At 39.3% G+C, this 11,383-nt stretch overlaps 1 protein-coding gene across 1 annotated transcript; it reads right to left on the reverse strand.

Moving 5' to 3' along the window:
* Positions 1-6,668: 6,668 nt before the first annotated feature.
* Positions 6,669-9,940, reverse strand: NPVF (neuropeptide VF precursor). Its single transcript, XM_054274194.1, has 3 exons — positions 9,800-9,940; positions 7,606-7,978; positions 6,669-6,720 (listed from the first exon to the last, which is right to left on the reverse strand). Exons 1-3 carry the CDS (start codon positions 9,938-9,940, stop codon positions 6,713-6,715), a joined length of 522 nt encoding a protein of 173 aa, XP_054130169.1. The 3' UTR covers positions 6,669-6,712.
* Between the last annotated feature and the right edge of the window lie 1,443 nt (positions 9,941-11,383).

Raw genomic sequence — 11,383 nt, forward strand, 5'->3', positions numbered from 1 at the left:
ATTTTGTAAAGCAAATGCTGTAGTTTCCATTTTCTAACTCCTCCAGGAGTTTGCCGTGCTAATTTACATCCCAGGTTCTATAAGGGAATACACGATTCTCCCCAAAATCAGGCTTTACAAGGAAGTTTATTTCTGCCCTCTCGTGGCCACAGACCATTTTGCAGTTTTGCATCGATGTGAATTCTGGACTTGAATCTCATTTCCATAATTGCAAATTGCTTTTACTTTAGAGGACAGACATATGTTTTGTATCTCCGAGTCAATTTTCCTGTATAAAGTGTATTTATGTGTATCTTTCATTTGAATATAATAGTTGATTATTTAGATTATCAAACTAATTACATAAAATTCTTCTAGTTTATGTCATAACCCAGAATAAGAAGCTTGCATGTTACAAGAAACAGTCTGAACAAGAAATTTTGTAGCACGCATGTAACAGCATATAATGCAATAGTGATTTAAGAGAAAAGTACTATATAAAAAATAATAGATTATTCATTGTCAAATAATACTAACAAATGAGAATATTTTTTGTTACATGTTGGAAAATGGGGAGAAACCCCACAACTTTATACATTACCTGCAAACTTTTTCCCTATGTGCTCCTTTTCAGTCGGCCCAAATTACTGACTGGAATTACCAAATATCCTCATCTTGGTGATTTCTGGGTTAACTAAGAAAATCACTACTGTACATGTTGTGCAAGTACCAAACTGCGCACCATCTGCACTTAGCAGCAGAGGGAAATAAGACCTAGAAAGAATTCATCACTAGTTACACATTTGAGATAGGGGTGGGCTCTGAAATCCTCCAGCCCCCCCCCCCCCAGATTCATAAAATCATATGCAGTATATGTGCAAGAACATATTTGGTAGGAAATGTCTTGCAATACAGAACTTCCAGAAACATGCTGTGGAGGCTGAGCAGACACAGGAAGAACCTGAAAACTGTCTGCTCTTTTCCCCTCCCCTGCTCTTTCCTCAGACTGACACATCAAGAGCAATTCAGAATCACCTGGGTTCACACTTCTTTCAAGAGCCCATAAGCCATATGTGATCCCAGTATAACCACACTATAGGCTGCTCTGCAGTACCTCCACTGGTATTTAATTTCTTCCCAGGAATCTAAATTAAACTTCTGACTTTTCTTTCATAGCTGCCAAAAGAGGTCAGCTGCTGAATTGGGCTGTACATTTTAGTTTGAAATGTGTCTTGAGGGACAGGCAAACCTGCACCTCTCAGAATTGGTGGTGGTCCCTAAAGGCAAGTAGGTACTTAGTCAAAATGGTAACTACACTCAAAGACAAGCTCAGCACCAAACATGTGCTTTTATGTCTTTCTTGAGCCGCTCTCCTCAACAGCAGAGTTCAAAGAAAGTTTGTCTCCATTCTTTTACAAATAAATTTCTCCATATTGGCCATAGAATAAATTCCAAACATTTATTGCCCCAAGATGTGGATGTATTTTAAGTACCTGCAGAGTTAAGCAGCTAAGAGAAGCAGATGATTTTTAAAAGTTTCCCTCTGTTCTCCTTCACTAATTCATCCAAATAAGAAGTGATTGTCTTGGTTTGGAAAGACAGATGTCTGCTAAGGAAGGCAGGAGCCTCTCCTGAAATGGAGAATGTAACCCCCCCCCCCCCCCAACCCTCTGAATTGCTATAAATTTTAAATTAAGGGGCTCTCAGGCAAAAAATATGGGAGCAGGAAATAACAGTTCTTTAATAGGGAAGAAAATAAAAACATAAAATAAACAATGCAGTACACTAGAACAACACTGGCAGGGTCAGTACCCAACCTGACACCCTGTTGGTCAGGGTGTTGGTAACAGTCCAATTGGAAATGTGGCTGCTGTCCTCCTGGAGTGTCAGGTGTGGTTCTGCTAGAGCAGGGATCCTGTGGAAAAGGGTGTATTCTTCCTCTCAAAATCTAGTGGAAGAAGAGGCAACTGCTGTTCCTCTGAGAAATCCAGCAGAGAAGCCTTGCTGGTGTTCCAGAATCTCAAGATTACATCTAGGTAACAATGCTTGGCTCTTCCCTCTGGGCAAAGCATCTCACAAGGGATGACTGATAGTTCTTATCAGTCATGCAGTGACATTCAATAGCCTGTTATCAGCAGATGTCACCCCAGTTGTGAAAGAGATAAGGAACACTGCACTTAACAGAAGACAACTGCCATACAGATGGCAAATAGAATACAATTTCCTTGACAATCCAGGGCAGTGCTCCAGGTCTTGGAGCAGAGATCCCCCTGTATCCTGCAGGCCCAGGTGAGGCAGGCTGTCCCCCTACACCCCATGGAGGAGCAAGTGGATGCCAGAGAGAGGCTGTGACCCATGTGGGAAGCCTGTGATGGAGTGGGTTTGCTGGCAGGACTTGTGACCCTGCAGGGACCCACACTGGACACTGTTCCTGCAGGACAGCACTCGTGGCAGGGACTCACTGTGGCACTTTGTGAAGATGGGCAACCCATGGAAAGGACTCATACTGGAGAAGCCCATGGAGGAGTGTCTCCAGGAAGAGGGACCCCACAGTGGAGCAGAGGAACAATGTGAGGAGTCCTCCCCCTGAGGGGGAAGGAATGGCAGAAACATCACTTGGTTTACTGACCCCAATCCCCAATCCCTGCACTGCAGGGATGGAGGAGGTGGAGGCAGAGAATTTGGGAGTGATCTTCCTTGTCTTCATCTGTGAGACTTTTGTTATTTTTTTTCTTAATTGTTGAGCTGAAGATGGAAGTGATATGGTGATTTTGGGATCAGCCCACCACAAGCATCTCCACAAACTGTAAATCTGTTTTCAACTGATAACTTTGATATAAAGCTCCTCAGAGATTTATGACATACTTTGAACCTCAGTAAGGCAAACTGATTTAATGTTTTCTTTCATGTAGGTGAGGTGGCCTTAGGAATTGAGGGTCGAAACCCAAGCAAAGTTTTGGTTTACAGCATTCCTAATAGTTGCTTCTGGTTTTGAACCCTTTTTCATCTATTACTTGTTACCTGTATATGCCCAAATTTGCAAAGACAACTACATGGCTCTGTGTGCCCTACAACACTCATATTGCATTGCTGCATGTCTGTGCATTTGTGCTACAATGTGCAGCATGTGAAGTTTAGCTCCAGTTTCCATTATTTAAACATTTCTTTCAGTGTGGCTGAGGTATCAAATACATGTGAGGAGAAAGGAAATCATGTGGTCCAGCCTCCTGTTGAAAGCATGGCCAACCTCCTGTTGAAAGCATGGCCTGAAAAGAAATAATTAGCTGCTGAGGTATTGCTGTGTGAGACAAAGCAGTACTTGGGTGCCTCTGAAAATTTGGGATGTAGCAAAATGAATTTTCCTGTGCAAGGTTTTTCTGACCTATGTCTCTCTTAAACACCTGACTCCTTTTTTAAGACCTGCTAAACAATGGAAGTACCCTTCTGTTTTTCATTTGACTTTATGCATTATCAGCATGTTGGAGGATGGTAATAAAAGGATGGAATGAACTTGAATAGCATTTAATAACTTCTGGATTTAGAAATCTGTCATCACCATATACTTTTTTTCAGTATTTCAAGTAGAATGATAGCCTACAGAGGTGTCTGAGTTTTCTGAAAACCAATCTAGAATATTTCTTCTACCAGTTAACTCTAGGGATATAAGTGGATAATTTGTATGACAACTGTAAGAGAAACCCTTTTTTTTTTCTTTCTTGTTCTTTTTTTTCTTTTTTTTTCTTTTTTTTTCTTTTTTTTCTTTTTTTTTTTTCTTTTTGGTTTTCACTAAAATTTTAATTGGATACAGTTCTGAGTAAGGCCACAGGACTGACCTTCTGTCTAACCACTGCATAGAATACATTGTGCACAGATATGAAGAGATGAAAATTGTATTTTGCTCTATCCATTTTTCATGAGATAAAATACACATAAAGATACTGTAAGCCTCTTTTTTCTTTCCTAGTAGCACAAATTTTTCTCATCAAAACTCTGGGCTACAAAAGATCTGAGTGTCACTAGCTGAGGCCCTTCTACATTCTGTCACCAGGAGAGCAGCACAAATGCAAATCAGACATCTGTGTCTGTCAAGGTATCCGTGCCAGATGTACTTTTGTGGGTGGCACTGATGAAAGCATTTCCAATTCCTGCTAACAGGTGCTCTTAAACTTGGGGAAATTTTTAAAATGTCTTGATTAAAGTTTGGAAATTTCTAGTGGTCTCTCATTACTAAGGATAGCCCAGTTTTCATATCTAAAAAAATACAAAAGGCACTTGCAAAAGCAATTGAAAGGAATCTAAGACTGACAGATTTCAAACACGATTCAAAAGTCTGATTCTTTCTGAGGATAAACCAAAAGTGTCACTTTACACTCCACTAAATCTGTCTAAATGATATATTGAAATCAACCCTATGATGAGCCTTTGGACTTATAAATTAATCAGTACATTGTCAGCTGTCTTCTCTATAAGATCAAGTCAGAACCTAAAATAAGCCTGGTGTTTTTTGCATGGAGACTTTAATAACAGGCATAAATATTACTTGTATGGCAAGGAGGGCTGGGAGCTCCTGAACCCTACAAGAATTCATGCCAGGAAGTCCCAATAGTCTGTCAATTGATTTACTTGTGTCCTTTCCTTGCTTTTTCCCAATTCATGAATAATATCTGTATGTGGATAATAAATAATCCAGTGAGTGATAGCCAGAGCAATGTATGCTGCCTGTGGTGCCCCTGCTCCTCCTGTTGCACTATCCAGTGATTGTTTTCTTGGCTCATGTGCTCTCAAGCCAAACAGAAATTTTGCACAGCATAGCATAATTCCTACTTTATGTACTCTTCAGCTAGCAGTTCCTCTGCTAAGGGAAAATAAATCAATAGCCACCTCCTGTATCCGTGCTATGAAGCTTGCCATAAGAGGACAACTTAATTGTACCTGCTGCTGGGCCAGTGTTTGGGCTTCTGCTTTCCTCCCACAGCAGCTATCATTAATGCCAATGGATGTGTACCCTTTCCCTGTTGCTAGGTGATATGTGCCTTAAAAAGGCAGCTTCTATTGCTGCTCAGGGATTCTCACAAATCTTGTTTCCTTTTGGTTCACATGATGTGCAGTGAGGTTTGCAGGACCAGAAACACAGCTCAAAGCTCATGGCATTTCCTCCTCCGGTCCATTTGACTGTAAATCACTTAAAGATCCTGGTTTTCATGACTGAGGAATAAATGGCACCTGTTCTGGTGGTAGGCAATGGCAAGACTTCTGCTTCACAGCCTGGATCTTTGGCTTTCCCCACACACAATTTGTTGACCAGTGTCCTTCAGCATGGACCTGGCTGCTGTACCCGAGTGTTATACTGCAAAACAGGTCTTTCAACAGCACTTGTTAGGTAAAGTGTTTTCTGAGGCTCAGAGAAAAACCCAAAGATTGGTTTGGGACTCTTGCATTCAGAAGATGTAACCTCACTGATTTTTATCTGTTTAGAATTTTCTATCTCTTTGTTATTTCAGGTATGAGTGAGTAGAGAGAATAGATATTCCCAGGACTATAGTTTGATTCTTTTGGATTGAATTAGATTCACCAGGTACAGGTTGACTAGTGTTGTGTTTCCTGTAGCCTCATTAACTTTCTGGAGGAATGGCAACTCAGCCTCTGTCCCATCTATGAATTGATCTGATCAGTTTGATAGGGTTTTTTTCCAGGTTCTTGTAAAGATATGTGGAATGTAAGGACATCTGGTAACTGGTTTTTCGGCATAAAGACTAAGACAAGAGACAGGAGAAGTAATAAACTCTCAGAGATCCAAACCCTGAGGAAGAGGAGGCAACAGGACAGTAGCAAAGAGCAGAACTCCCAGACCACTTCTTGATGGGACTCAAACAGAACCACTCAATGCCTTGAGGAGGTTCAGGCAGGCTCTGAATGGACCTGTGCATGGACACTGTGAACATGGGTGGCTTTGATCTGATAGCACACCTCAAGCCAGGCTGGCTGGACAGTAGAGTGAGTGATCTGGTTGCCAGCAACTGAGGAGTCAAAGGGACCTGCAGGTCTGAGGGCCAGGAGCTGGAGAGAGACAGATTGTCTGGCTCCAAGCTGTTGAACAGACTGAGCATCAAAGGGCTGCTGCTGAAGGCACCCATTTGTGTGTGTGATTCTAAATGTCAATTTAAAGCTGGACAAGCTGTGAGCTGAAGAAGAAGTGTAGGAGCCAGCTGCCAGAGAGACAAGTTGCCTTTCAGATTTTTATCCAAGATGACCCATAAAAACCAGGAAAAGTGTTTTCTCAACACTTGGTTTTTTTAGCTGCTCATGACACAAAGGCTATCAGCAGTTTTGATTCTGCTTCTCATTGTTATTATTCACATTGTAGACTTCTTTTTATTTGAACCATGCACCTTTATTAATTTTATGCTTTTTAAAATTCTGCTTTAAATGCTGTAAATTACACAGCCATTGTTCTGAAATTCGGTTTTACAGCCCATAGGACATAAGTAGCACAGAAATAAATAGAATTATACTAGACCACCACTGAAGCACACTACCACAACAATCACTACAATTATCATTGCCCTATATGTACAGAAAAAAAGACATTATGCATACATGAAGGCAGGTTTGCATTTCAATTCACACATTTCCTTTTGGTGACCTTTAGTTTTGAAAGCACATTGCAGCTTTTCCAAGTCTTTCAGATTCTGTCTTCATAATTTCATTCCAGTATTAATGTAAGTGTTAGAATTCATATCCCTAAAAATACCAGACAAATAAAACAAAAGCTGTTATAATTAGGTGAGACAGTGAGAAAGGAATGAAAGGAATCAAATTAAATGAGAGAGAACCTTGGCTTCTAATATACCTGTTATCTTTTCTGGCCTGAACTTCTACTTTATTCATGTGTCAGATGGAGGTCAGGGGTAGCCAACTGAATCTTGGTTACAAGACAAATGGGCACTTCCAGTAAGGCAGCAGTTTTGATAAGAAGGACTGTTGTTGAAGAGCTGGTTTAAATTATTCTTACTAATAGCAGGAAATAGTTTTTCTATGCTGAAAAAAAATCTGAGATGTCACAGAAATTTTTCCATGGTAACATGGAATGAAAAATCAAAATCTCAAACAGTGTCTCAGTAAGAAAATATGAAAAAGTAGGATTGGATGAGAAAAAATAATTTTCAGAATGCTGCGGTTTGGCTTGGAATTTTGTCTTTTATAACTGCAATTTGCATAAATTTAAAAAATTGAGGAGTAATTTGTAGGTAAGTTTGTAATTTTATAGTGCTGAAATGGGATATTTTAATGATTCTGAGCCTTCTTCACCAAAGCTATGACTGTTCAAAATGAAACCTGATCTAAAAAAGACTCAAATGCATTCACATCACATCCTGTCATGTGAACATTTTCAGATTTGGCTGTTTGGCACCTTCTCATTAAAAAAGGTTTTATAAAAAGATCATCTCTACTGCTTTTTTATGAGGCTTTTTGATTTGATGAACTGCAATCTTTCTTTTGGCAAATTGAACTCATATTGAAATGCTTAGGAATATTCCTAGAGGAATTCTAGCTGTATTTAATCATTGCTAACCTATGATTTAATATGCATTTTAATATGGGGCTTGAACACTTGTGTAGCATTACCTGGTTCGAATTCCTGAGCGTCTCGAGGCAGATTGACAGCCAGTGACTTCCCAAATCTCTGTGGCAAATTTAGAAGTGATTGACTGGAACCTTTAACAAGGGGAGATCTCTCAAGCCTGTGTGATACCCTTGGAGAATGATTAGGTATGTTCTCTCCAAAAGCTCTTCCAAATCTCAGGGGCAAATTTGAAAATGGTTTAATGCTTCTTTCTTCTGGATAATTTCTTCCAGATCTAAGAGGTAAATTAGCAACTGAATTTGGCATCTTGCTTCCTGTAAAAGGGTTCATTTTGATGATATCTTTTGATCCCCAGTCTTCCATTTCTTCAAAATTGAGACTCCTCTGCTTTTCTTCCAAAATATTATCTTTAATCTAAAGAAAAATAATTGAGAAAAGGATATAATCATTTTATAGGGCATCACTCCAGCTACCAATGACACAAAGTATTCAATTTCATACCTCCTTAGAAAGCTGCTGGGCAATGCTCTTATTTTTTTGAACATGAAATGTTTTTTAGATCTATTTGCTAAACTCCACTGTAACGTGTGCTCCTTCACTACTTCATATGCTGACATTGTCCTGCTTATCTTTTCAGAGCTCTGACCACAAGAGCATATTCCCATATCAGTGTCAGCCAATGGTTCAGCTCAAATGGTGTCAGTTGGAAATATTTCTGGGCACAGGTCTCAGATCCTGTGCAGTCAGTTAAGATGGGACAGCAGCTGCTGTCAGGCCCACATTTGCTAGTGCCATCACCTGAAGTTCTCTCAAGTGGAAGATGCTGAACTTATTTTGTGACTTCACACAGACCCAGACTCATCTGGTCTGGATGAACAGGAGGATGGACCAAGCTACCTGAAGGTACAGCTTATTTCTTTCTCAGCACTGGGCAGATGCTTTGGACACAATATCCATCCAAGCTATCAGGCAGGGAAGTGAATGGAAAGCTTTTGGGTCAAGTTGACATCATGCCTGTTCTGGCCTTGCAGCATAGAAGTTGCCCTGAGCTTTAAATGGCTTTGGTCCTCCACTAGCCCAGAAGATACATTGGGAGCTCCTGGGCTCCTAATTTTTTGTGCAATCAGCACGAAACACACTTTCTGTATCTATGCTGTCATACAGTGAGGAACTGAGCCTAGAGTATTACCTGTCTCATGATGCTGAGGGCAGCTGTTGCCTGAAAAAGAGCTTTATCTGTATGACCCTTCTTAGAGAGCAGTGTTCTTCCCTTGGCATATTGAAAACAGCTTACTTTTGTGACCAAAATAATTTCCAGAACTTAACTGCAAATATGTACAAATATGCATTTAAATTTCAGTTAAAGACACAAATGCTACTAATCATAATTTCACTTCCTTATCCCTATTTGTCTTCCCTGTGAGCTACTCCAGTTACTGGCAGAGAACAGGAATGAGCCATTCTAGTTCACACTTAATGATTTAAACTTTAAATAAACTATCCCTCTGATAGCACCTGCACAGTGCTTCTGGAAGTATATAAAAGATAGTGAGCTCAAGTCCAGAGGATTTGACTAGCATAATTGAATTTGTATTTTGTTTTATTTTGTTTTGAAGGATGTTTATTATACCAATGATGATAAGTCAAAAAGAGAAGTTGGCTCCCATTTCCTAGGGAGCATTTGCAGGGAAAACATGAAAAATAATACAGATGAAGTGTGCAAATTTCATTTGGCACCTATTGAGGCATAATAAATGTGCAACCCTGCAAAGAAATTGTTATAGGCAATTTCCAGAGTAAAATTTTAAGGCCATTAAGTATATTAGATTTAAAATGTTCTCTGTTTATCATTATTCTTTGAGTATTACAAGCATGCCTTTATTAATTTTGGATTAACAATCTATCTGTTATATTATATGCATAAAACACCTGACAGGAATGCTAATTGAGGATTCACTGTGTAAATAAGAAACTTTTCAGAAAAAGTTGCAGCCTAATCATGAAGATGTACTGCAAGAAAATTGGAACATGAGTTGATTTACACAATCAACTGATGTGTTTGAGCAAAGAAATGTCTTGAAAAATTCTTTTACCAAGCTTTTTTTCATACTGCTAGTGCTGTAATGCTGAATGCTGTTGAATGAGTTTAGGACAGCCTATGCCAAAAACATCCAGTGTGCTCAGGATCTCACCCAAAGTTCCCCCAAAAAAATGTCACAGTAATGCAGATCTTACCTCATAATCTTTATCATCATTGTCTTCTCTGCTCTGCAGCCTGGACTTCATTGCTTCATTTAGGCCCATGCTGTTTGATGTGAGAAAGACCACTGTAGCTAAAGCAAACAGAATAAACTTCCTGGTTGAAATGACTTTCATTTTTCTCAAGTTAAGCTAACTTAGAGAGCTCAGAATCTGTACAGAAAATAAAACTGCCATCTTTTTATATAATCAGAAAACAAAAAAAAAATAATTTCACCATGACATCAGTCTCTAAAGCTCCAAATCCCAGTATTAATTAGGGAAATAATTTGAATATATTGGAAGAATGTTGGGAATTTCTTTTGTGAAGCGTCTTAGACAACATAACTCCTTGTTAGGGACACGCTGACTTTACAAATATTTTGTTCTGGTGAAGTATGTCTTAATTAGCTGAATTTGAGAGCCACAATAGTAGAGATGTACAATAGCCACAATGCTCCATCACTAGTAGACAAAATCACCTTGTTTCTTTCTTTTGTGTCGGTGTCCTCAGAATAACTATGAAAGGAAGTTTTCCCATGTAAGCATTCTTCTGCTTAAACAATCCTTTTGGACCACTGAGTGCTTGTTTATACTTATGTGCACCTAGGAACATTTCTCCCATTAAAATCAAGTATTGGGGTTGTTGATCAGATCCTAAGAGATGTTATGCATCAACGTGATCTGTTGACGTTCATAATGCCTGTGCTCTAAATTTGACATATTAATTTGCATTCAGAATGGGTTAGGTACATGCTTTTAAAACCCTGCCCATAAGGTAAATTTTTAGAAATTGCAAAGGTTATGTTGTATCTATATTTTTCAGGCCGAATTTCCAGCAGTGGTTTTTAATCTTCCACTTAGCTGAACACAGTGAAAGCACTGGACTGCCCATGTGTGTTCTGTCCCAGAAGGAGATTCAGGATGCAGACTAAACCTACCCTTAAAGCACACATTGAATTGGTTGGTAGATAGGCTGGTGAACCAGGCTAATATTAGAAAAAAAGCATATTGTGTTGTTCTTCCATTTGTTATTCCTAAATTCTTGAACTTATTTAAATTAGTACTTATAATCGGCTCCATATGGAGGAAATTTGATTGCTTGCATTAAGTGCTCACACTGAAAATTGGACTCTAGGCATGTTACTTTGCAATTCAACACCAGAGTTGTAAAATGTCCATTCCATCACAGTACTAACAATGTTGTCCCAAGAGAACATGTTTTATGCTGGGGGCAGCATGGACTGTTTATCTGTTGACAGTGTGTTACTGTCTTTGCTGCACAGTAAAGCTGAAGGATTTGCAGCTAACCTCAGTTTTTAATTAAAAAATGGCTGTTTTGATGGGTGCATGCCTGCAGTCATTTCTACCTTAGATTCTCTGAAACTGAGATCCTGAAAGCCATAAGCAGCCTTCAGGAGGAAATCCCATTGACAGAGCTGGAAGTGAAAAGGGCACAGTTTCTCTTAGATGAACTTCCCCAGATGGAGAAGGGGCCAAAGATTCTGGTGCTTTTTTACGTAACAGAGTCCATCAAATTGCTAAAGTAGATAAGTATGGTATCGGTAAGATAATTAGGAC

The sequence above is a fragment of the Melozone crissalis genome, unplaced genomic scaffold (assembly GCF_028551555.1).
Source record: "Melozone crissalis strain CALT ecotype California unplaced genomic scaffold, PUWL_Pcris_2 ptg000016l_1, whole genome shotgun sequence".
Lineage (NCBI taxonomy): Eukaryota > Metazoa > Chordata > Aves > Passeriformes > Passerellidae > Melozone > Melozone crissalis.